Genomic DNA, 25,766 nt, shown 5'->3' with positions numbered 1-25,766 from the left:
TAAAGATTTTTTTTTTTAAAAAAAAGGCTTGTTTTTGAATGTGTGCATGTGACCCAGAGGGGAGAGAAAGGAGACCAAGGACGCGTTGGGATTGCTGGAATGCCTGGTTTACCAGGAACTCCAGTGAGTATTACTTTAAATCATGTCGCCTCTGGCTGAAACATAAAATATCCTTCATATATTTCTAATAGATACATTAAAGTTAATTTAACATAATATTGTTGTTTCTGGTGTATAATTAGCATGAGCCTTCTGTTTTTCCACCGTCATAATAAATCAATCTGTGCTACAGGGGAGACCTGGCATTGATGGGAAGCGGGGCCTGCCAGGAAAAGATGTGAGAAACATTTTTATCCAGCAATTACAGGTGTTACTGTGTTTTCTGATGACCCACAACCCAATCGCCAGAAAAAGTGTCAGCATTGCACATTTACATTTGCACTTTATAATGGACCGGATTCGTTGAAACCTTCAACTCTGTGGTTAATGTGTGGTTAGGTTCAGGCACAAAAAGCATTTGGTTGGAGAGGAAAAGATCATGATTTAGCTTAAAACACCCAGTTTTGGGTGCAAAATCCCTGCTAGGAAAGCAGCAATGTCTCTATAAAAATGCTTTTCGTGGCACCGGTCCCCAAAAAAATACTCACATTTGGTGCCTTAAAACAGAGCAATGATTTGCTAAAAAATAACCAGATTGGTCTTGACCTGTCATCTGCAGTCTTATGCAGCTTGACAGTCGTCTTGGCCTAGATAACACACCATTCACCATCTTCTCCACCTCGTGATGACAAATTTAGCTCATATATTACTCGACTTTAGAAAAGTTGATATGATAAGTATGAAACGTGCAAATTTAACAAATGCATGATTTGCAGAACTGTACAATGTCAACAGTGTCTTTTGGTGACTGGATACACTCTGGATTACTTTTATGCTTGACGTTCAAGATTGTGCAGGTTTTTCAAAGTGTGTTGCTTTTTTAGTTGAATTGTTTACACTGAAAATGCATTTTCTTTTCCACAGGGAGAAAGAGCACCCAAAGGAGAAGACGGCAAAAAGGTCCTTGAAATTTATTACAACCAACTGAAAAAAAATGAAGCTTTTTTCCCCTAAATACAGATGTTAACTTTACTCTCATTCCAGGGGGAGAAGGGAGACGCCGGTGCAAATGTAAGCAGTATAAAATAAAATGAGCTTTATTTTTGTGACAAAACTGAGCAATGTCAGAGCATCTCTCCTCCTTCACAGGGTAAAGATGGTAGCAAGGGGGAACCAGGACCTCCTGGTCGGCAGGTGCTTGTCACATCAGAGGTAAAAACCTGTGCTATGTACAACTTATTTAAACAAGAAAACTGATTTGGGATTTCAGACCTCTTTCAAAAGTAGTAGGTTAGAGTGTGTATTCATGGCCGTAATCCATGACCCTGTAATCATTGTTAACTAGGCTCATTTCTGTTTTTGATTCAGAAAAAACATTAAGCAGGTGCACCTTAATATGCGTGGCAGCTTAAACTTTACAGATTTTTATGTTGATCCATTTCAGGGCGCCAACCTTGACGACATCCGAGAGGCGTTTCCCATCCCGATGGGTCCTCCAGGAGCTGCTGTGAGTTTGATGCTTACCCACAACATGTTTCTGGGTATTTATAGCGCATGAATAATGGCACATTAATTCAGCTGTTGCATGGCATAATTCAAAATTTGCCTGTACGGCATCTGAGTCATCGTTCAGTGATGACTATAGTGCTTTTAGTGTGGGTTGTAATGACTTGTGCCATTATCTGCAAACGGATATGGTGAGCTTGATGCCATGCATTGTAGATGCATGTTCCAATGCCTTGCTCCTCTGTTTCTGTGTGTTTAGGGTTCACCAGGAATGAAGGTAAGATGGTAATGAGACTCATGAAACTGAGTTATAGAAAACAGACATTATGGCTTTGTTGCTCATTTGTCTTTTTTGCAGGGCGATAAAGGAGAACGAGGCCTGAAAGGAGACAAGGTAGTGATTCATAGTTATCCATCAAAAACATATGTATAGAGAAATTACATTATTTTCATTCACTTGAATGTCTCAATAGGGTGATGCTGGAGCTCCGGGAAAGTCTGTTGAAATGAAGGTGAATACAAGCCGCAGTAATTCCTCCTCTGGGATACATGTTCTCATTTTGCACTTTGAAACATTATTTTTTTCCTCCTCTTTAGGACATTGAAGTGATGTTTGAAGCCTATGGCATAAGGGTGAGCTCTGAGCATGACATTGTATACATTTTGAGGTTGATAGAAATTGTAACAGTGTCGCAGTTTGACCTTCTCTATCAATTTTTTTTTAGCTGCCTTTGCTGAAGGCTTTGATTGACAGGCTACTGCAGGATGGAATAGAGGAGCTGCTTCAGGTGCTCGGCACCTCCAGGAAATCAAAGGAGAACGCAGACACTCACACCTCCAACGTCATCACTGAGTACACAGTGCGTAAACTCTGGGGAAGAAGTGTGTGAGAGTTTCTTTAAAAAGTTTCATGCCATCTTGTGGCTTATCTCTCATGGGATTTTAAGACACCTTTACAAAGCATCAATGTTTGCAGAGCAACAGTAAACAGCTGATAGCTGTGCTGGTTACTAATCAGTTCAAATTATTTCCTCCTATGCATTTATTAAATAACTGTCAACTTTCAATATTAAGTTTCACAGTCTCTTTTTTAAATAGCTATTTCAATCAAGTCATTTTTCATCTTTTCACTACTATCTTTGATGTGTTAAACAGTAGAACATCTTTTTCTATTTGTGTTTTCTCAACAGGGTTCAGTGAAGTTTGACCTCACCAGCCAGCCGCTAAAAGAGTTGGACACAATTGAGGACCCTGATGGACAGCTTTCAGAGTCTTTGACAGTTGTAAGTGACCTCAAAACCGTCATTTTCAAATCTTGAAAAATCTTTTGTCATTTTTGTTCAATAATGTGCTGAATCTTTTTTTTATCAAAAAGCACAAACCAGGAAGCAGTAGTTTCTCACCCGTTTACTTAGATTTTTATGCCTCCACTCCAGCCACAGCCATGGCTGGAGGTTTTTGGGTTGTCCACTCATCCCATTCTCGTGAAAGCGGTGCCATGTGGTAATTTTTTCAAATTTGGCACAAATGTCCCCTTGGATTCAACAATAAACTCAGTAGATTTTGGTGGTCAAAGGTCATTGTGACCTTCTCTGTTCTCGTGAATGGTATGTATCAAGAACAACTTGAGGGAATGTCTTTGAATTTGGTACAAACCTCCACTTTGACTCAAGAATGACCTGATTTGATTTTGGTGATGAAGTGAGGCTTTTTTTTATCCAAAAAGTCAACATCTAATGTCATGCAAAAACAATTTTCTGGCCATCATTCCACACCATATCTCAGGAAAAGGAGAGACATTTTGTCTGACAATTAATTGATGACCCTTGTCATGAGTGTCCACCTTAAATTATAAACATTTTCTGTGCTGCCAGATTGGAGATCTGTGTAAAGCACGCAGACAAGTCCTGAAGTATCATTATGTTTGGAAATACACAGAAAACACAGGGTTGAAAAGTGTATTATTGCTTTAATTATATTAAAGTCCAGCAACACTTAGTGTAACAATAAAACTTTGTCATCATACAACACATCACATAAAACATTTAAAAAAGACGGTCTTTACACACACAGATTATCACCCACTGCGTACTGTATATTGTTACTTATTTTTTAATTAATTAATTTTTACTTAAGGTTGGTGCTGCTAGTTTGAAACTGCATATTCTTTCACTTCTTCTAATTGTGCTTTGTGATGTGAAGGAACCTTTAGATGAAATAGCAGAGGGTCCAACTTTATGGACCATCACCACATTGAATGGAGAGCAGGAGCTCGACAGGATCGACACCAAGTTAAAAGGCTCCAGAGGGAAGGAGATAGTAGAGGGGGGCAGCGACGGAGTATCTTCACTCAAAATTAATCTGACTGTAGTCAATTCTACTTTCAATTATACGACGACCCAGGAGGTAAGGATGTTTTACAATAAAGTCTGCCAGCTTTAAGTGTATGATTATACTAAACTGTTGGAAACACGCTGAGGGCATTAAACATGTTAATCCATTTTGTTTCTGCAGAGGTGGTTTAACATCATTTTGCTGCAATATGGAATTAAACTAAGTTGCACATATTCACAACTGGTAGTTTCTCAATATGAACACAGTGATCATATTGTCATGTATTACTCATTTTCCTTGACATCAAAAAATAATCGTTATTACTATCCTTAAAAACAAAAACAGTTATCTAATGGCAGCTCACTTTTGTGAGTAAAAAAAAAAGTTTGCTAAAATGGAAGTATTGCATTCATGTTCTACTGATTACAAAATGATAAAAATTCACACTGTGCATGTCAGACAGTTTCAGGGTTACCAGAAACTGCGGAGACTGTTCTGCTCACCCAGGAGGGCTCTCTAAAGAAGACCTCGGGACAAAAGAAGAAGAACAGGGAACGTGGGAAGGTAAAGCTGTCACTGGCATCTTTTTGATGAGTGGGTTTGACACTGACTGATCAAAAACATGCATGAGTTCATCTATTATTTTCAACATAAAACATAAAATACTACTATTTAACAAGTTGTAAAGATGCTTGTCGATTGAAGTTTGATAACTTAAATGTATATTATTAAAGGAGCATACGAGTTTTGCATGTTTTATCTCACCTTTCCCTCCTTCCAAGTATTTACTGATTTAAGTTTACACCAATAACGGATAAAAGTTGCTTCTCTTGGTTGTTTTTGTTTTTTGGACAAAGTTAGTGTTTTGAAACAAATGGGAGCTTTTTGAAAATTGTTTTTAAGGCATTCAGGATTTAAAGCACTCATGAGCTGCAGTGTGTCATTAGAAGAGCATGACAGCAAAATGTTTGCTGTGACTTTAACAAGTCTCTGATTTTTATTTTTCCTTTATCAGTTGGAGGATTTGTTCTGTATGTATAGAAAAAAATACATTAAGCCAGTTCAGCAATTTCATAATACATTAAAAAGCACATAAATCATGTCATATCCCAAAATCAGTGACTACATGGAAGGAAGGACATCAATCTAGTCAATGCAGTTTTATTTATTGAGCACATTTCATTACCCAAATGACCACGTGTATATTCATTACTCACTCAGTATGCTGAATATGTGAATAAAATATTATCAAAAATATCAAATATCAAAACCATTTATGAAGGACATTTGATTTTCAATGAATGGGCTAAGACATGCAAAACTGTCAGTGTGGTTGTATATAAATAGGTCTAAACCATTTGATAACTCTAACACTAAGGGCTCCTAAACATATTTGTGTTAATTCATTTTTGATATTTATTAACAACCTATTCACCTCTTAAATATCTCCCTCAACTTACAGTATCAATTCATAGTTTCGTACTTGATCATCGACGTCTGAGGCATGAGAAACCTGTATCTTTTTTTCTCTCTGACTGTGAACTTCTTAACCAGGGCAAAGGAAATAAAGGACGACATAAGAGGCAGAGACAGCGCCTGGTAAATGTCCTTGAAGGGGACCAAACTAAACTTGAAAACTTCACTTTTGCCCCAACTAAACCAAATAAAAACCAACTAACACAACTATCTCACCTTGCAAAGTTTAAAGATAAACTCTGACAGTGGCTGTCGCTAACATGACATTAACACAACATTACTTGAGCAAAAATAACATATTAAGTACTAAAACATAATTAAAATAATCATAAAAAACTAACATTTTTTTAATTTAACAAGCAGATTAAACAGTTACTGTAAACATGGTGTGGCTAGTAAAACTAAAAGCATGCATTTGTCTCACTGTGCTTCTAATTATATTGATACCAGATTTAATTAATGGGTTGCTTTGTAATCGCTTGGCATTGTCATCCAATTGTTGACACAAATTATCAACTATTATATGTAACAGTATCTTCCTTTAACTGTTGTCGCTTCTCCTTCATCTAAAGACAAGTGACGCGGACGAGAAAGAGGAAGAAGAGGAGTTTTATGACGGCGAAGATTACAGTTATGAATACGAGGTAGGCAGCTGCTGCGATAAATGACTAACTTACGAACTACGGGAAACTTCAGATTGAAGCAATGACGTGGGGTTGTTACAGATTTGGAGCATCGTTGTGGTGGGTGGCTTCTTGCTAACAAACCTGTCAGCTCATAATCATTTTTTTTATAGCAGCGTCTCATCTGTGCCCACACTGAACACTGGGCACTGTTGATAAATGACACACCCACTACATGAATTAATCATTAAGCGTAAATTACTTTGTCATTCCAGCCCACTGCATCTGCTCTGCACATAGTCCACTGGAGTGTCTGTAGATTGTGATAGTTTAAAAGTGATAATTAAATCTTTTTTTTTCTTTAACAGGACGAACTTTACACAGATGACCACATGGCCTCTGAGGAGAGGAGAGACAACGAACAGGTAAATGTCAACCAACACGCTCTTATCTGTTTTGGATTAGGTGAAAATTTTCTGATTCATTTTTAATGTAAACTAGGTTCCGTGTTTTTATGCCTCAGTGGCGACAATAGACATGGTCTGGAGGATTTTTTTTTTATTTGGCATATTAAATATGTGAAATAAGCTGTTAAGATTTTGATGTTTAAGGGTCATTGTGACCATGCATCTGTCTAATTTTTGTGAGTATTATATCTCAAGGACACTTGAGGGAATTTCTTCAAATTTGTCACAAACGTCCACTTAAGTCATGCATGAACTGATTAGAATTCAGTGATCAAAGGTCACTGTGACTTTGTCTGCAGTCTCATGTACACAACATTTTAAGAACACCATCAGGGAATTTCTTCAAATTTGGCACAAATGTCCACTTTGACTCAACGAAAAACTGATACGAATTTGGTGGTCAAAGGTCACTGTCACATCACAGAATGTGTTTTTGGCCATAACTCAAGAATTCTTACGCTAATTATGACTAAATTTCATATAACATCTAACTGGAAATAATAATGAAGGATTAACATTTCATATCCGAAAGGCCAAAGGTCAGGAACAGAAGAGGAGACATTTGGTCAGATGTTGAATTGGCAACAATAATCTTGGGTGCCCACCCTGAAACTGTGCTGATTGTAAAGATCTTCTGTGCTGCCGGTGGGAAGATGTGTGAGGAGCATCCATGTTTTAACAGACATGGGTCTAAATTGTAAGTTCAACTTGAGAGGTTAGTGGAGGCATCCCCTGTGAGGCGGTAATTCTAGTTATCATATGCAGCTTGAAGTCAAGACTGATGAAATCCCTCATCCAGTGAATAAAAGGGAGGAGCATCAATAATTCTGTAGACCAGATGATAACAAAAAGTCATTCAGTGTTGCAAGACTGTACTCTGATAGAAAGGAAGCAGAGACAGCTGAGCTCACTTGTGAAGAATAATAACATATTTACGCTTTTTTTCCTTGCAGGACGAACAATTACCCACACAAAATCCTGTCCAGTTAGAAACATTGGTGGGAACTTCCAGTCATCCTCTAACATCCTCCACAGACAGACAAACAGATGCACAGGTGAAACTACACATATTTTTACATATTTTCTTTCACATTATTTCAAAATTCTCAAGTAGCTACACAGATAAGAAACGACAGAACAGTACAAACCCCCCATCTCAATACAGTGAGACACAGGGAATATAGACAGTTGCAATTGTAAATGCATGCCAAGCAAGGTCCCAATAGGTGTGTGCTTTTTTGCAGGAGCACCCTCAACATCTTGAGTTTAAACAAATTCAAATCAGAGCTTAGAAAGGGCCCAAAACCATCTGTGTTTTTCTCCATTGTCCAATCAAATTAATTAAGAGGCAGGTCTTTTTGGTGGCAATACAAGTTGCAGTGTATGGTGGGATTTTTTTTTTGTTTTTTTAAGATTTTTTGGTGTTTGCCTTACATTATAATCAAGGGCTGCAGGTTGGAATCGAACCTGACATAGCCTTTATACATGGGTTGCCTGCTTTACCAGGTGTGCGACTGGGTGCCCCGATGGTAGTGTACAGTGTTAAACAAATGTTACCTCACTTCTGTTGTCGCCCTTAAGAAGCTGCAAGACACATCTAAACACATTGTAGCCTCAACTTCATTCTAACATTTTACCAACAGTAATTAGGCTTGATGATTCACGGCAGGTTGTCAAACTGTCCCTGACTCACCCTGAATAGACTTTGAACCGGTCATCATCCAGGCAAAGCTGCTGGATCAGCTGGTGATACCCTGTGATTTCTCCTTTTTCTATAGGTCTCATATACCCCCATGGATCTGCTTTTTCTTGTGTACAGCCACAAAGTGTCCTCTGTCTGTCCATTTTTTATGCAGATTTTAAGGTACAAATCTGATAGTTTAGTTTATAGCAGTTAATAGCAGCTGCAAAAAGCACTCCTATCGGGGGAAGCCTTATCAAAGTGGCAGTGCAGTGCACTCCTCTGCCTGATCAGGGCCCAATGCTGTATCTTTGCTGTCCATCAAGGTTGTTTGTGCACAGACTCAGGGGATGAGTATGATTTACAGAGGGTAACTTCCAAGTTCAAATAGATTAGAGCCACATTCACATTCAGTGGAAGATAAATCAATGTAAATTTACTTTCTGATATTATCAATAAAGGCACCCAAGATCTTAACAAAGTTACAGTGGAGCACTATTGTAATAATTTTGTGGCCCAGACGATAACAAAAAGTCATTCACTTCTGCAAACATGTACTCTGATAGAAAGGAAGCAGAGACAGCTGAGCTCACTTATGAAGAATAATAACATGTTGATGCTATTTTTTTTCTTTGTAGGAGGAACAATTACCCACGCACAGTCCTGCCCAGTTAGAAACATTGGCAGGAACCTCCAGTCATTCTCTAATATCCTCCACAGACAGACAAACAGATGCACAGGTGACACTACACATATGATACACTCAGTGTTTGATGTATTGCTAAAATCCAAAAATATTCCCTTCACATTTATGTTATTTATTCATATATGTGTAAGTTTTTCACATTATTTCAAATTTTCTAAAAAGTATATACAAAAACACAACCAAAAAACAACAAAACAAGTTACACCCCCTTATCTCAATACATCCGTTGACATACAGGGACTGAAGAATAATTTTCCGTCAGTCCAGGGAAGTTCTTTTACTTTCATCCAAAAATGGGACCCCAGATCCTAAGGGGTAACTAATGTATTTGTCTAGCTGGACCCATGTTTTTGTGTCTTACTTGACTAATGGGAACAACCCATTACCCTTTAACAAAGTTAGAGTATGAGTCAGACAAAGAGTATATCCACTTAATAAAGACAGGAAACGACATAATTGAGCCACTCCATAAAACGAGCAGGGATTGATTTCCATTCCATGTCTGAAGTTATTTCTGCGTAGATCAATGGCATGAACTCATTAACGGTTTCCTTTTGATTTTTGTTCCCTTAGGTTGCCTTGACAACCACAGAGCCACTATCTCAACCCATGGCTGATATAGAAAAGGTACACGGGGCAGCTGGCCCTGTCAGTGTCAAATATGGATCTTTAATCAACACGGTGCTTTACTTTTGAAGCGCTGCTGTCACTGTCACATACTTATCTATCCTTTATTGTTTTGACCAGGATGAAGTGTCATTTCCTACACCTCCCGTCACAACAGAAGAGCCAGACCAGGTAGAGCTCTGATTTAATTTGAAAAGGCTTGAATGTTTCTGAAGACCCTTGCATGCCTTGGAATGCAGATCTCTTTTATTTACACTTAACACAGGATGCTTGAAAGTGATGGACAAGTGCTCGAACAAAATCAAGGATGGGATTCATTTTCTCCCTGTCCTCATATATAATATTTCATAAATAAAATGTAAAAAGCACTTGACATCATATTTCAAGCCCTGATCTTCTTTCTATTTTCTATTTAAAAAATTTCACCAGTGCAAAAAGTTTGTAAAAGGCTGATGTGAACACAGTGGGAATGGAAATATACCATCACAAACATTACCAAAGCATGAGACAGAACAGCATTTCTGAGCAGCATGCTTTAAGTGTGATTTCTCTAAAGCTTGCCTGAATGGGAATGAGCAGAAATAAAAGAATAGCCCGACTCTTCAATGATTTACTGGCAACAAAAAAAATTCAGAGAGTTACTTTTAATACTTTCTCTCTCTCATTTTTTTTAAACAGGACGTCTCTTAAGTCCCAAGAGACTGTGACTATAGGGCGTTAAGCATTCATAAGAAAGCACACACTACATGGAGCGTGTGAATAAACTGAACTGTTTTGCTGTTGAGGAGCCCTGAACCTGACCAACGTTTCATGAGGAGGGACTTCTTTCCACACAAAGAAGATGTCACTCGCCAAAACCAAAGTTCATATCTTGTATGAGGGCTTTTATTTTGACTCAAGCTCGAGAAAAAAAATCAGGCAACGCTGTCAAAATATCAGTATTGTTTCCTCATGTCCAGGTTATTTTCATTCTTCACTTTGTTCCATGTAAACGCCAGTGTAGCCTTTACCTTGTCAACGAGTCCTAATTTATTTATTGAGACAAATATCTCTTTTTAACAAATAAATATATCGGATAAAATGCCAAACTTGTGCCAATAATTTCAATATTTCCTTTTTTGAGAGGATGTACTGAAATTTTATTTATTGAAACATGGAAAATATGTTGTGTTTTTACTTCACCTTTGAACACAAATGATATTATTTGGAATGTAGTGGTACTATAAGCATATCAAACACTCTTTTCACTGGTGACATTTTTATACATTTTTTGTCTCTGTTTAACCTCTCTGTGCATGTATCCTTCAGTAAAATGTTGAAATAACTTCCTAAGCAAGTCTGGGTCTTTCTTTCTCACATTTATTGCATCAGAGCACATCGTAGACTGTATAAAACAATTGGAGGTAGCCTCGGATCTGAAAAGTGAAGCCCATGCAGAATTGTTTTGAAGTCTATGTGAAAATGACCCTATTTCTTCCCTCATTTATTACCTTAGTAAACATTTTCTCATGAGTCTCTGATCTCAATCACTAGTTTTACATCTTCTTCAATCAGCATGATGCTCATTTTGTAAATTATGGTCCCATGGAGTGCTCCAGTGATGGCGTTTTTCTGTAGGCCAATGTGGAAAAAAGCTCTTTAGCAAACAAAAGTTTATGATACTATAGATGTTTTGTTTGGCAAGAAAATCACAAAAGATCACTTCTTTATTTTTGAAGTGTAAATTCAATCAGAAAGAAATGTGAAAGTCTACTAAGCTTTTGGTGACCACAGACCTTATTTCAGGCACCTAACCCAACACAATCAAAAAGCCCACTGACTTCCAGATGAGGGAACCAAAATTGCAACTTGTTTCCATGTTTTAAGACTTATTCCTGTAAGTTTTTGTAAAGCACATTTTATACGCCAGGGCAATTCCATGTTCTTTACAGGGTTATATTACAAATTTAAATACAATGCAACTTGAATACAATTTAAATTTACAATATACGATTAAAAAGTGCAAAGCATAGGCAAGTGATTCAAGAAAATTTTAAAAAATAACCTTGTGCAGTTTAAATCAAGTGGAAATTTACAAAATAATAATAAAAATTATGAAAGACTGCATTAAATACTCCCACATCTAGAGGGACAAGTAAATTAGATAAATGTAGTACTCAGTGCATACCCTCCTTAGCTCCACCCTCTCATCCAAATTTTCACTTCTGCCAAAATGCCAACTCAAGGCTTCACAACAGTCGTCCACAAACCAATGGGGGAACGTCACGGTGGCTGCATTGACTTTTTTTATGCAGTATGTAAAGTACACACATTACTATGGCTGTTTATTAGAAAGCATAACAATCATTGCGCTAAATTCAGTTTTTGGTGGACTCAACAGGTGCCACTTTCCAAAATCAGGGTGAAGAAAAGCGCCCGCTGGCCTGACTCCATGGTAAGTGTCATTTGGTTATGCTGAAGAAAGATTGATAACAATAAAAATGGCGGTAATAATCATTTTCTTATTTTAGATTTTCATGCCGGGTGCACCAGGTGGAAGAAGTCGTTTTAAAGAGGCACAAAAAGTAACATCTTCCACTCCTGAAAATTTCATACATGTGATTCAGATTGTATCAAATAAAGAATGAAATATAAAATTAACCCTTCATATTCATTTCAGCATCTTTCCTCTGGAGCCCAGGGTTACATCAGCTGGAATGTAAGTCTGCTTAATGATCAAGATACGTTTTTATCCAAATTCAAACGGTGCAATTGATAAAATTGTTGGTTTGTTATCAAATCTTTTTTAGCAGAGGAAGCAAGAAAAGGATGACCTTCAAACACAGACCAGGAGGCAAGAAAGGAGGGAGAGGAAGCGATACAGTGATACAGAAAAATATACAGAAACACAAGGTGGAGGAGAGGAGCCAACGAAAGCTGATGAAGTGGAGGAGTGGGGAATAGAACAGGAGAAAGGAGTGGAGACAGACGGGTTAACAGAAACAGGCCCTGGCTCTGTCTTTGAAGAGGAGGAGGAGGAGAGGAGTGGAGACTATGACTGGGAGACAGAGGAGGACGTGGATCGAGAGAGGGGAGGTGAAGAGGACGACGACCTGGAGAGGGAGAGAGAGAGAGAAAGGATTGAGATGGAGAGAGAGAGAGCAGAGCTGGAGAAAGAGAAGGAGGCAGAACTGGAGCTGGAGAGGGAGAGGGCGAAAGAGCTGGAGAAAGAGAGGGAGGCCGAGCTGGAGCTGGAGAGAGAAAATATGGAGAGAGAGAAAGAGCGAGAGAGGGAGATGACAGAGCTGGAGGAGGAAAGAGACTTGGAGAAGGAGAGGGAGGAGTGGGAGAGGAGGAGAGCAGAGATGGAGAGAGGAAGAGAGGGGGGTTATGATGAAGAAACTGGACAGCCATATCCATACCCTCCTGAATATTTTTACCTGAAGGTAAGGCGCAAAGTATACATAACACTCATTATTATAAAATTTTCAACATATGAGTTGCATGTTTTCAGTTCAGAAGAAGGCAGAAAAAAAGTCAGCTTTATTTGTGCAATTAATTTACTTATTTATTCATATTTCTTATGCAACAGGGACAACCAGGTGAGAATGGAATACCAGGAAAAAAGGTGACTGAGTGCAATTTAGACATTATCATCAAACTATATTAAATATGGTTACTCTTGTAGACACAATCCAGAATGGTACAGGTAAACATTGCATGTTGGTTTCAGGCTCAGATTGTTATTATAATTGTCTGAAAGACATTATACATTTTTCCTTTCGATGATCCGATCTGTTTTCCCTGTGTGTAACCAAAATCAGCTAAATATTCAGCCATGACACTGAAAATCTTTTAGATAACATGAAGCTACACTAACTGTACTCCAACAAACAAACTCCTCTCGTCACTCCTCTTTCCAACCCTCTACAGTGATTTTTTTGTGCATTAAATCATCTCTGATATTTCAGAGTGAGATTTCTCCATGAGCGAGACTTATTTACAAGAATAAACAGACCGGCAATAAGTAAAGAAAATCATTAAATTTCTCTGTATGATTCCTTCCGTAATATTATCGGACACCTGTGCTTTTCTTTCCATCCCTTGAAAAGTTGGAACATCTATCCAGTCAGTCTTTTTTGGGGGTTCAGCCTGTAACCATTTTCATGTTACAACTTTCTTGCAGCTAATGATATATTTAGTAGGTATTCATCTTGGGCCAAAAGATGAGCTGCAGTTTTGCCCAAATAGATTCTAATAAGGAGCACTCAGTTCCATCACTAAATATGTTTTGTATTGCTTGTGTTACTTCCTGTCAATACAACCGAATGGCTGGGCAGCCCCAGAATATGTGGAAATGACCTGCTAGCTGTTCACCGCATTTCCTCCAGCATAGACCTCTTTCCATCACACCTGTCTGTACACTTTTTCAACTTAGGAGCTACAAAATATCTAATCAAATTCCTCCAACAGAACTCTCTCCAAAGGCCTGAACTTGTGGGAAATGATTGGATAGAACACAAATTGTAATTTGATCTTAAATCAGCCACAGGCTCACGGGTCTTTTTAGGTACAATCTGGTATTATGTTGTACACTATTACACGTGACAATCCCTGGGACCTGTGGTGAAAGAATGGGACCCAACTCAGACCTGATTGACCATGATTAAACAAAGCCCCAAACTCATACAGGTTCCAGGTAGGGGCTCGGTAACTCGGGTCCAGGTAGACCCATAAAATCCTCTTATGTGCTTTGTAATTTTGGTGAACTTGGCCTTTAAACAAGAACATATCCTTCTATTGGCAGGATTTATTGAGTCACTGATATCATGTCACTGATTATGCTGATTCAAAGCATCATTATCATCATCTGGACATCACAGAACAGGAATAACAGTCACCACACGAATTGTGCCACCGATTCATAAAAATATCATGGCTGCTCTCCCCACCTACCCACGTTGCATCAGTGAATGACATCAGAGCTGAGGGAGAACTTCTCTCCCGTCTCGCCTGTCAGTTGAGTCCAGGCCTTTGATGTCACCCTCTGCTCTATTTCTGTTTGACTGGAAGACAGTAGATTAAAGCAGACATTAATAATTCCCCTTGTTAAACATGCTGACAAGTCGGCTTATTCTTTTCTGTTTTTTTATATATACTTTTTTTATTTCAAATCCTCTGTGTTGGTTTATTTTGGCTCATGAAAACAATGCTGAGCTGCACTTCCTAACTGATATGTGCTCTTTTTGTCCATTCTTTTCAGGGAGAAATTGGTGAGAAGGGACAGAAGGTAAATATTCACGAGCTGGTAGTTCTTTTAATGTATAACAGTGAAATGTGCACGTTAAGTTTTGAATTTAAATGAATGAGATTGAAATATTGGCGTTTGTTTTGTGTTTTTAGGGAGAGCCAGGCATCGGCCACAGAGGTCCAGAAGGCCAGGCCGGTCCTCCGGGACAGAAGGTGAAATTTCTAGAAAAAAATAAAAATAAAAAAACACTCTCTTATTTGTAACATCCCTTCTGGTTCAATTAATCCTTAGTCTTTTCCATCACTCTCTCTTTGATTGACTCTACGTCTCATTGTGGTTTTTAATTTAGCAAATATAATTGGCTCAGTGACTCACTCACTCATTTAAAATTGTGTTTGAGCATTTAAACTGATAAAGGAAAGAAGGACTCTGTGTGAAAGCAATTATTCAAAAGGGATTGAAGAGCTGAATAATTACACGACATGAAACAGTTGACCTTTAGCTGTGTTATTTGTCTCCCAAGCATTTCTTTCTCTCCTTTTATTCATTCCTCTTTCTCTTTACGTTAGGGTGAACCAGGTGAACCAGGGCCTCCAGGTGCTCAGGGCATCCAGGGTATCCGTGGTAACCCAGGCTTGCAGGGCTCCCAGGGGCTTAGAGGTCCCCAAGGGGACCCGGGTGAGCCGGGCAGAGAGGTACATCATCATAGATCAACTTACAAGTTACCATTCAGCTCGCTTTGCTTTGGAAAAATGAAGACCACAAAAGTGTAGAAATAGTTGTTTTTCAATGAGGAATAACAGCAGAAATGTAGAGAGAGGGTTGTGCTGTTTGGTTTAAAAGAGACGTGAGATGTTTTTTGTGTTGACGCAGGGTGATCGGGGTAAAAGGGGGAAGAATGGATCGCCTGGAGCTCCTGGACCTCGAGGAGCAGCAGGACCTCATGTAAGGAAAAAAAAACAACCAAACAAAAACAAAGACACTAAATGACAAACCACTCAACACAAAACATGTTTGCATTGTACATTAACGCAAACCATGGATACGTTACATTTGAACCATTGTGTGTCATCATGAGGTGTGCACATTAAAACTTGTACCGCTATCGGAGCAGCAATATTTTGGTAAAGAACAACCATTTTTCCACTGCTACCCCAGCAAGAAACACAGTGATGCCATAGTAAAAAACACCACTTTCTGTGGCCCTATCCTTTTGGAAAAATACCAATGGGTTGCGATAAAAAAAAGCTTTTAATGGCACTATCCTGCCAGGAGATGCAGAGATGCCTTGACAAAAGCAACAACCATTTTTCTGCGACTGTCCCTGCTGGAAAGACATTGACAGGTTGCTTCAAACAGCTACGTTTGATGCCTAAAGAGCTGCTGAGAAAACAGCAAGTCATTCCTGCTTTGTTGTTTCTAAGTGTCAAACAGTGTTCTGCAGCCATGCAGGCATCTTGCACACCTTCCAACATACCCTCCACCTCTCTTTGACAGTCTTCTAATATGCTAGGTCCTTTTAAAAATGCTGATATAATATTTAGGAAATGCACTAATGTATCATCTTAAAGATTTTGGGAGAAACATACAATGCCAACATTTTCTTAAAAATTTATATAAGAATGATTACTTTTTGGGACTGTAGGTGCTCCATATTTTTTGCAACTTCTTTGTCTCATTTTAATCATTTTTCTCGGGCTGTCTGCTGTAAGACAAATACACTTATTATAACACTCTTAAGATAATATAATCCTTTATTTGTACCAAAGTAGGGAATTAAGCATTCGCATCATGTCTGGTGAAGTTTCCAGTGTGAAGTGTGAGGGACACTCTTATTGACTGCCTGCTGAGAATGATGTTTAATGATATTTTTGGGGGGGGTTTTTTACCTCTAATTAAGGGTCCTCCTGGTGTGCCTGGAGCAAAAGGAGAAAAGGTACAAATAAAATTTGAGCTCCAATTTATTTTGTTTGAACCATGACTCAAAAAATTGAAGTAAAAGAATTTAGTTTTATGTTTGTAGCAGCAGCATGTTGTCATTTGATCTGTGCTGTGTAAAAAACAGACCATTGCTTTATCTCCTCATCAGGGTGACAGTATTCCTGGAGAACCGGGTGCCAGGGGCTTGGCTGGCTTCCCAGGCAGAAGGGTGAGTTTAGGTCAGCGTATACGTCACAGCCAAACCCTGTGATGGTGTGACAGTTTGAACAGTTTCAGCCTATATTTAGGTCAGGGAAGAATCTGATCTCGGTTAACGTAATGCAAAATATCACACATTAACTTTGTTAACTAATTTGTGAAACAGTTTATCTAATGTTATTATTCAGCACATGCTTGTGATGTTGGTGGATTATGCAGAAAACTTCCTTTCTTTTCAGGGTGAAAAAGGCCCTATAGGAATTAAAGGAGCTCCTGGGCATTTTGTAAGTGACATTTCAAATCCATGCAACCAAAAATAACATTTTATTTAAGGCTCTTACAGTTTCACTTATGTGCACTTGGAAATAAATCCTTTTATTTAATTCTTTTTTTGTTGTTGTTAATAGGGTCCAAAAGGTGTTCGTGGCAGCAAAGGTGAAAAGGTGAGCTGTTATTTGACATTATTTGTCACCACTGTGTTTGACATTAATCTTTAATATGACTCCTTCACTTAACAAGTCAAACAAGACTTAAAGTTTATAAAATTCCTTGAACTGATGTCAAAAGGGGGACCCGATACATACAAACCACCTGTTTCACCTCATCTAAAGGTTACATTGAAACTGAAATGTGCTCCACATATGTTCTGGTCTTTCTTAATGCTCATGAGGGTTTTGGTCAGCAACAATTTCAAAGGGTTAAATGTTTGAATCTATGATTGCCCTTTGCTATTGATTTTCAGTCTGCCAAGAGCCCTAATCCCCTGTACCACTGTGGTGTTCAACATGATTACTTTCCTTTTGCTTCCTTGGCCTAACTTATACTTTTATCCTGGAAGTCTCCCACTCCGCCTCTGTACTCAACATGGCTCAGTGACATCATGTTCATCCTCCAGTTGGAGAAAATTAAGTTCACCCTCAAAGTGTCAACGGACTCATTCTGTAAGAGGTGGCAACTGTTTTCGACATATTTTCTGAACTTGTCTGTAACCCCATGAGAAAAGGGCATATTAGACTTAAGGGGTGTTCACATCAGGGACTCAAGTTTGGATCTGAGGACACTTGAGCCCAAAGTCCAGTTTGTTTGATGAGTGTGAACACTTTGTACCGCACGCAAGCACAATATGCTGGTTCATGCCCAAATTCACTTGAAAAGGTGGTCATGAGTGAGGTTCATATGTACTGTGGTACAGCACACATCAGGTGGTGTTTGGTGTTTTGTTTTCAGTGCAGTTTCTGTAGAAATCGATATACCACAGTGCACAAAAAGTATGACGGTGCTGCAAGTTCTGAGATGCAGGATGATCAATGGAGTACTGGACTTTGTCTGCTTGTGTGTACTTAATATTTATCTAACACTTATCGTGTTGTTTGCGTCAGCAGTGAGGTATGAGGATTGAGTACAGAAGACAACATTAACATTTGAATGTGCAGATGCTTAAAGATAGATAGATAGATAGATAGATATTTCCAAATCATTTTGAAGTGTCAGTAGAAATAATGTCAGTGTTCAGTCAAACTGTCTTCATATTTGTTTTTTTCTTCTTGACTAAAGTCTCTCAACTGAGTGAGTCATCTCTGCCAGATGCCATTAAACCTCAGTCATGTTGTGGACAATAGCTGTTTGTGACATTTTATCAAAGGTGGATTACATTGCACCAGATTTTATTGTATTGTGAAGGGATTTAATAAAATGTTGTGAGGGCTCAGCAATTTTCCTGCTGCAACAGCAGAGCAGGATGAGTAATATATGTACTTTTGTTGACACCAAGAATAGAAGTAATCACGTTTGGAAAGCCTTTTATAAAAACTTATTTTTTGCAGGGTGACCATGGATTACCTGGAGTCAGAGGAGAGAGGGTATGATGATTTTCACGTTTCTTTGTTGGGCAGTTTGTTTGTATAATATAGACAGTATACACAAGACCAAACAGGTCTTGTCGACATGATTCAAAGCTTGCTATCATTCATTTTGTTTATTCATTTCTTACATTTATTTACGTCTGGTATTCACAATTTAATCCCTTCCTACAGGGGAGTGTGCTTCAAATCCAAGGGCCCCGAGGATTTAAGGGTTCCAAAGGAGAGGCGGTGAGATCTTTTTATATATTTGTCATCTTATTTGAATTCAACACAATTTAATACAACTTTATTTTTTCTAACAAGGGCAATATTGTACTCAGCTTGTGTCTAAACCTGTCTACATATAGACACAAAAAATGAAAGAAGATAAAACTGTCTCAATGACACACAGAGTAAACACATGAAAAGACTTCAGAAGAATTTAGTAGATGTTTTGTTTCAGGGTCAGCGAGGCCCACCAGGTTTTGATGGAGATAAAGGAGAAAAGGGCGAGGACGGTCCTCCTGGATTCAAGGTAATAAATCTGCAAAGAAAATGATTTTCACAAGACATTAGGAGCATGAAAATGCTTTTCATAAAAAGTCATTCTATACTGGTCATGATGAAAGAAATACCCCTCCAAATGACCATTTCTATATCCACTACTCACCCAGTGTTACATTGAATTTGTGAAGAAATGTTGTTTTTCTCACATGCTTCTGTTAAAAGAAAAATCCAAAAATGCAGAAAATCTTGATTAATTAAAGTCAAAGGCAATTTTGTTGAGTCAGAGCGGTCTTTTTGGGGATGAAGTATTCCTTTAAGTGTATGATTGCAGTGTGGCAGTTTGCCTCATACTTTGATTTCTAATAAATGAGCCTGCAAAAAAATCATAATTATGGAAAGAATTTTAAATTGTTTTTTTAAAGGGCCTAAAGGGTGATGCAGGCACTAAGGGGGCACTGGGACGTTTTGGAGCTCGAGGACCAGTAGGCCAGAAGGTGAATAAGGGTTTATTTTAATATCTTCACATTGCACCAAAATGAGGTCAGCCATTCAACACTTCTATGTCAGAACTGTGTGTGTAATTGTGCTCTTTTCCTACAGGGAGATTCAGGAGAGCCTGGACTCAATGGAGTGATGGTAGAGCTACAATACAAACATACACAAACAAATATTGAGTAACTCTAAATAGAGCCTAAATTCAGTTTTAACTTCTGTGAATCACTTACAGTTATACCTGTGATGTGATTTAAGGGTCGAAATGGGGATCACGGAGTGGATGGAGCCAAGGGAGACAAAGGAGACATGGGACTGCAGGGACAGAGAGGCAGTCAGGTACGTTGAAAATCAATATCTTACTGCCTTGTTATGATTGATTTCTAAAGATTCAGCAAAGTTTTGATTTGTTTTGGGTTTTTGTTTTTTTCACAGGGTGATCCAGGAGAACCAGGCTTACCAGGAGACAATGGGGAGAAGGGAGAAAAGGTGGAGACAGTTGTTATTTGTCACAGTTGTCCTCCTCTTTTTTTTCCAACTTGGCCCCTTATGGTTTAGTTTCAGGTTCTCTGTTTGCATGAATTGGTTAAATTGTCAGTTCTTTTTCCTGCTGTTACAGGGTTTCAGAGGTTTACCTGGACACATTGGGAGTCCAGGCCCGGATGGAGAAAAGGTTAGGCTTGAATCAGCATCTTTGAACAAAACAAGTTATACGTCATCTTCTTTAAAATTATTTGTATATTTATTTATTCATTTATTTACTGTTTTCATTAGGAATACAAAAAATGCATAAATAGAAATCACATGTCTTTTCCATTTTGGATGAATATCCCCAGGGGCCTCAAAGAGGGAACCCAACTCTATGACAACAAAACAAAACTTTCTCTGTATAAAACAAACAAACAAAAAGAAACTATACCACTAGTAATAGTTGTTTTTGTTTGCATATTAAAAAACCTATAAACATACAAAAAATAGTTATTAAGTTAATAAGTAGATAAAAGTGGAAATTAAAGAAAAATAAGACCTAAGAGAATTTTTAAAAATAAAATGAAAATAAATGAATAAATAAATTAAAAACAAACACGAAAGGGTGGCAAATTTGTAGGGAATTAAAATAATCCATAAAAGAATTGATTGCTAAAGATTAATAGAGCTGCCATTAACTGAAAGTCGTATTTTTTCTAACCTAAGAGAAGACATAACACCACTAAGCCACAGAAAAATATATGGTTCCTTATGAGATTTCCATAGAAGTAAAATACACTTTCTTAACAGAGAGGTAAATGAAGCAAATGTCTATTATGAAGAATTAAATTGGAAAGAAGACATTTTGTCAATATCATAAAATAACCAGTCCATTTTCAGTCTTGGACATAAGAAAAACATGGCTGAGATTAAAAGAGGAAACGTGACATCTCTCACATTCATCTAGAGTTTATCTAACAATGTCGTGAAGAAATCCTGTCAGTAATCTGGATAACTCTGTGGTGTCTTTGCGAAACAGGGAGATATGGGGTTTCACGGCACCCCTGGCATACCTGGGCTAAATGGACTCACAGGGCGAAAGGTAAACATTCAAGTGTGCGCATGTTTCTCTTTCTTCTTCCCAAAACACATACAAACTCACTATTCTCATCATGTGGTGTCACCTCAGGGTGAAAAGGGACAAGGCGGTATTGATGGTGTTGATGGTCATCCAGGAGTGAAAGGAGACAAGGTCAGTAAATTTGCATCACTTTCACTGGTTATTATCTAACTAATTTCACCAGTCGTTATGCGCTCATCAGAGTTGTATATTGTGAAAATTCCAGGAAAAATAATAGAATAATATGTTTTATCTTCCCCTGGAACCAAAGGATGTGCTTTATTTCATTGATTATATCACTGTGTTTTTTTTTTATTTGTTTGTTTTTTGATGTGAAAAGTGCTATATAAGTCAGATGTATTGTTAGTATTTTATTATTATTATTATTATTATTATTGTTGTTGTTGTTGTTGTTGTTGTTGTTGTTGTTACTAGTATTAGTATTAGTATTATTATTAGCATGCTATTTACATCCTCAGATCACTCTCACTCCATGCAGGGTGCAGCGGGTTTTTCAGGTTTCCCGGGGTTTAAGGGGTCAGCAGGGAGTCCAGGAAGGGATGGAGATGAGGGACCACCAGGACCTCCAGGGCCTCGTGGGAACACAGGACCTAAGGTGCAGTGCTACTCAGTAAATTGGAGAGATATAATACTGACTTATATATTTTACCATGCATTGATAATGCTTTATTGTGCAGTTAAACTGAAAGAAAATGGAAGAAAAACTTGTTCTCAACATTATTTTCTCTAGATATCAAGCTGTCCTCTTGATCACGACTTCACTACATAATTTTCTCAAGATAACAAATTAATAATAGTCTCGCTGTTCTCCTTTGACAAGGACTTATTATTTGAATGTTATCTCTCTAATTGGCAGGTAATCTCTGCCTGTGTCAGATCCTCATTACACAAAAAACTGTTGATCTCCTGACATAGTTCAATTCTGTCAGGCTGAGCTGACGTGGTTAAAATCAAAGTATACCTTTGAAATAAAAAATAAAATGTGACTGATGTTGCTAAACCAGTTTTGTATATTATAGAAGCTGATAGAGAGAGAGAGAGACCCCCCTTAAACTCAGACCTAGTCTATATAAAGAGAACATGTACGCTGCTCACTGAAAATATAACAGACCACAATGAACGAGAGGATGAGCTGAGCTTGATTACAGTCATCACCACATTTGTATCCTGTTCAGAGAGACTGGCAGCATGAGCTCTATATACTGCAGCAGTGGATACAGCACAGACACGTCCTTAATTACCACACACATACACACATGCAGAGGCCTATTTCTGTCTGCAGCTTTCAAGTAATATCTTACTCAATTAGCTGCTTTCAGCTACAATTACCAGACTTACAGAGTTGACAGAAAGTAGCTGGAAACCTCTAATGAGGATATTCCAAGGATGCACATAATTGGTCTGTCTTTCATACTGCTCAGAAGCGAGTGTGCTGCTTTGGGGTTTTTTTTGTCTTGTTAGTAAAGAGGTTTTTTAATCAAAGAAATTCAGAACTCACTGTGTTTTTTCCACAGAAGTCAATGTTTACAGAGATGGGGGCAGGCTGTTCTTATGCATGTTCATACATATACCTACAAAAAGACAGCAAAAATCTGCATACAGAGAAAGGTTAGGGGGATGAATGGGTCAGACAAAGACAGGACTTACCCCCAGAAGAACGGTTTGTGTCCAGAGTGAAACCAAGTGAACTTTGGGTTACTTTATGGTACATCCTAACCATCATAACTTTACATCAAGTACCAAACGTTCTGAGGTCCAATCATGTCTTTTTTTTCTAACCCTAACTTTATTTTCCTAAACCTAATCTATGTAATTAGATTAGGTACGCAACATGACAACGCCAAACCTTGTTTTTTGTCCTTAACCTGCATAACTTAACTCTCCTAAACCAAACATAAATAACTTTTGAGTTAAGCACGTGACTTTTCATTGAGCACATAACATCACAAGACCATTCTGTGGGCTGTAATTTGCTAGATTTCATATGCAGTGGGATAAGTACATTTTTGTAAAATATCACAACCGTCATGAGGATACGTTAGTGGGAGTTGTTTGCTACTATGAAACAAGGCTTTCTGCTCGAATGACGTAACTGCAGCAAACAAAACCACACTTTTAAGTCTTAACACACTGTTAAGTTATGAATCCAATAACCCAGACACATATTTTCAAGTTCTCCACAATTGTCCCCTGGTGTTAAGGAAACAAATGTCGTCCTCTCGTGACAAATTATCTTGAGAGATCTGCCATTTGTTTCCTTGAGAATCAACATATATTAAGCCATTCTCCTCCCTGACAGTAATGACAGTGACCTTGAAGGCTGAAATCAGGTTAGATCAAATGATCCAGACACTAATTTTCAAGTTCTCCTATGATCTCCTGATCTCAAGGAAACAAAAGTCATTTTCTCAGAAATTGTCTCATCTCAATTAATCAGTCTTTTGAGTTCTCCAGAATCAACATTAAATGAAGCCGTTGTTACAAAACAACAAAATGATTCATCTAAATGAGACAACAGCATTAGGGAAATAATATGTAATCATGGCCATTCTCAGCCTCCGTATTTCTCCGTGCACACTTAGATTTTTGGATTTTTGTCAAACAGGGGGACAGAGGCAGACGGGGCAGATCGAAACGGTGTCAGAGGGGAGAACCCGGCACTCCAGGACTAAGAGGAGAGAGTGTGAGAGTTATACATGAACACACACACACACATACACACTTAAAAAAAAGTCTAAAAAAGTCTTGACCCTCTCCTTGATAGTTTCCTGTAAACCAGTGGATTTTCTTATTTTCTCCACTAGCAAAATTTGAGCAGCTAATTATTTAAACAAAGGTAAACCAACAATGAGTTCCCAGCCTGAGAATTGATGACATCCATGTAAATGTAACTGTATCCTAAATGGACTTCTTTTGTAACATTACATTTGGTGTACTGTGTTCATTTACATGTTAAACCAGCTATAAACAATTCAAGAACGCCTATACATTTTGAATAACTGCTTTCAATCTTTATGGTGTTAGTTTTTTATTTTAATTATATATCAAACTTTCAGTGCACCAGTTTGTTGACCCTTGTGGTGTTTTTATGTCATCAGCATCAGCAGTTCCTCATAATCACTTTTTTACAAACATTTTAATAAAACTAGAAGTCTGGTGTGAATGTTTTATCACTCAGCTGTTTGTATTCATGCTACAATATGACCTGAACATGGTCATTACATGCAGGTCTGGCAGCTGGCTAAAACTTTTTATTGATGTTTTTCTTCAACTGCATAAAAAAATGTTTTACACTAATAGTGATTGTTTCATAGAATGATATTAATCCCACGCATTTGTAAATGTGTTTTTATTGTAGGGTAGACTGGGAATTGAAGGAGGAAAAGGGGAGAAGGGGGAGCCTGGACTCTCAGTGCGTGTTAATCACAATTTCACACACATACGCACACACACACATAGATAGCAAAGTGAATAACTGGATGAACTTAGTTGAACTCACCTGAATTTTGTCATTCTCCGTCAAGGCTGAAGAAGTGAAGGAGCTAGTCACCCAGGAGGTGGTAGAAAAGTGTGGTAAGATGTGTGTGTGTGTGTGTGTGTGTGTGTGTGTGTGTGTGGGTGTGTGGGTGGGTGGGTGGGTTTGGGGTGTCACGTTATTCACTTGTACATTTTTGGCCCTCTCAGTGTGCTTGTACTTTTCTGTACATTTTCTAGGTTGCGTGTGTGTGTGTGTGTGCGCGCGCGCATGTGTGGTGTATGTGTGTGTGTGTTGTTTGCTGTAGAGCTCCTGTGGCAGCAGCATGGCACCCGTGTGTGTTTTGCCATCTGTTATGTTCTCTCACAGGAACACACACTATGGTGCCAACAACAGTAGAGCCATTCACAAACATGAGACTGCCATTAAGTGGAACGCCTCACCAAGAGTTTGCTACACACTTAACAAATTCCTATTGCCAACCTTTCTGCAAAAGACCTTTTTCACAGAAGACATTTTAACATAACAGATCAACGAGTTTGTTAGACTGTCTTTTGCATCTGTTACGGTGCTTGATTCCTTGCTTTTAACGCAACACACTTTTGCTTTCCAAAAACTTCTAATTACCCAGATGAGGTTGATGTGAAAATGCATTTATATTTGCAAAACAAAACACAAAAATTTGGAACAGAATATCAGAGCATGAATGGATACTTATGTCTAATACCACAATATATGTCGGTAAATTATGTGTTTTAATCCGCTTTGGGGAAATGTTGGAATTGTACATTTATGCAAACCACGCTTATGAAACTTTTGTCAATTTGAGTAGCATATATATATTAATATAGTTACATAGTTCTGAAAATGTGAACTTGAGAGGTGAAGGGAATGGTGGATGGCATATCCCAAGGTGAGATGATTGCCAAGCTGCAGACCGCTGCTCCAGATTAA

The 25,766-nt window shown here is 38.2% G+C and overlaps 1 protein-coding gene across 4 annotated transcripts in view; it reads left to right on the top strand.

Annotated features, from left to right (window-relative positions):
- Nucleotides 1–25,766, top strand: part of col7a1l (collagen type VII alpha 1-like) — an 83,838-nt gene that overhangs the window by 52,431 nt on the left and 5,641 nt on the right. Inside the window, exons 59-106 of one of the 4 annotated variants that reach the window (XM_088072525.1) lie at nucleotides 58–123; nucleotides 293–337; nucleotides 1,024–1,059; nucleotides 1,144–1,170; nucleotides 1,249–1,311; nucleotides 1,544–1,606; nucleotides 1,865–1,882; nucleotides 1,964–1,999; nucleotides 2,079–2,117; nucleotides 2,203–2,238; nucleotides 2,331–2,465; nucleotides 2,796–2,888; nucleotides 3,808–4,011; nucleotides 4,399–4,503; nucleotides 5,494–5,538; nucleotides 5,988–6,059; nucleotides 6,407–6,463; nucleotides 7,459–7,560; nucleotides 8,825–8,926; nucleotides 9,466–9,519; nucleotides 9,640–9,690; nucleotides 11,900–11,953; nucleotides 12,030–12,083; nucleotides 12,179–12,217; nucleotides 12,312–12,944; nucleotides 13,091–13,126; nucleotides 14,762–14,788; nucleotides 14,902–14,961; nucleotides 15,319–15,444; nucleotides 15,623–15,694; nucleotides 16,650–16,685; nucleotides 16,839–16,898; nucleotides 17,128–17,172; nucleotides 17,296–17,331; nucleotides 18,712–18,747; nucleotides 18,922–18,978; nucleotides 19,193–19,264; nucleotides 19,659–19,730; nucleotides 19,837–19,872; nucleotides 19,987–20,067; nucleotides 20,164–20,217; nucleotides 20,348–20,401; nucleotides 21,236–21,298; nucleotides 21,386–21,448; nucleotides 21,816–21,932; nucleotides 23,943–24,020; nucleotides 24,696–24,749; nucleotides 24,862–24,910. In XM_088072525.1, coding sequence (XP_087928651.1) covers nucleotides 58–123; nucleotides 293–337; nucleotides 1,024–1,059; nucleotides 1,144–1,170; nucleotides 1,249–1,311; nucleotides 1,544–1,606; nucleotides 1,865–1,882; nucleotides 1,964–1,999; nucleotides 2,079–2,117; nucleotides 2,203–2,238; nucleotides 2,331–2,465; nucleotides 2,796–2,888; nucleotides 3,808–4,011; nucleotides 4,399–4,503; nucleotides 5,494–5,538; nucleotides 5,988–6,059; nucleotides 6,407–6,463; nucleotides 7,459–7,560; nucleotides 8,825–8,926; nucleotides 9,466–9,519; nucleotides 9,640–9,690; nucleotides 11,900–11,953; nucleotides 12,030–12,083; nucleotides 12,179–12,217; nucleotides 12,312–12,944; nucleotides 13,091–13,126; nucleotides 14,762–14,788; nucleotides 14,902–14,961; nucleotides 15,319–15,444; nucleotides 15,623–15,694; nucleotides 16,650–16,685; nucleotides 16,839–16,898; nucleotides 17,128–17,172; nucleotides 17,296–17,331; nucleotides 18,712–18,747; nucleotides 18,922–18,978; nucleotides 19,193–19,264; nucleotides 19,659–19,730; nucleotides 19,837–19,872; nucleotides 19,987–20,067; nucleotides 20,164–20,217; nucleotides 20,348–20,401; nucleotides 21,236–21,298; nucleotides 21,386–21,448; nucleotides 21,816–21,932; nucleotides 23,943–24,020; nucleotides 24,696–24,749; nucleotides 24,862–24,910 — 3,613 coding nt within the window. Of the gene's footprint in view, nucleotides 1–57; nucleotides 124–292; nucleotides 338–1,023; nucleotides 1,060–1,143; nucleotides 1,171–1,248; nucleotides 1,312–1,543; nucleotides 1,607–1,864; nucleotides 1,883–1,963; nucleotides 2,000–2,078; nucleotides 2,118–2,202; nucleotides 2,239–2,330; nucleotides 2,466–2,795; nucleotides 2,889–3,807; nucleotides 4,012–4,398; nucleotides 4,504–5,493; nucleotides 5,539–5,987; nucleotides 6,060–6,406; nucleotides 6,464–7,458; nucleotides 7,561–8,824; nucleotides 8,927–9,465; nucleotides 9,520–9,639; nucleotides 9,691–11,899; nucleotides 11,954–12,029; nucleotides 12,084–12,178; nucleotides 12,218–12,308; nucleotides 12,945–13,090; nucleotides 13,127–14,761; nucleotides 14,789–14,901; nucleotides 14,962–15,318; nucleotides 15,445–15,622; nucleotides 15,695–16,649; nucleotides 16,686–16,838; nucleotides 16,899–17,127; nucleotides 17,173–17,295; nucleotides 17,332–18,711; nucleotides 18,748–18,921; nucleotides 18,979–19,192; nucleotides 19,265–19,658; nucleotides 19,731–19,836; nucleotides 19,873–19,986; nucleotides 20,068–20,163; nucleotides 20,218–20,347; nucleotides 20,402–21,235; nucleotides 21,299–21,385; nucleotides 21,449–21,815; nucleotides 21,933–23,942; nucleotides 24,021–24,695; nucleotides 24,750–24,861; nucleotides 24,911–25,766 lie in introns of all 4 variants that reach the window. The other 3 variants (XM_088072524.1, XM_088072527.1, XM_088072526.1) reach the window with 3 other exon arrangements.

Source organism: Plectropomus leopardus, chromosome 22 (genome assembly GCF_026936395.1).
Source record: "Plectropomus leopardus strain MGB_pleo_1.0 chromosome 22, ASM2693639v1, whole genome shotgun sequence".
In the NCBI taxonomy this organism is placed as follows: Eukaryota; Metazoa; Chordata; class Actinopteri; order Perciformes; family Serranidae; genus Plectropomus; species Plectropomus leopardus.
Note: the sequence above shows the minus strand (reverse complement) of the source record. Positions and strands in the feature narration are given on the sequence as shown.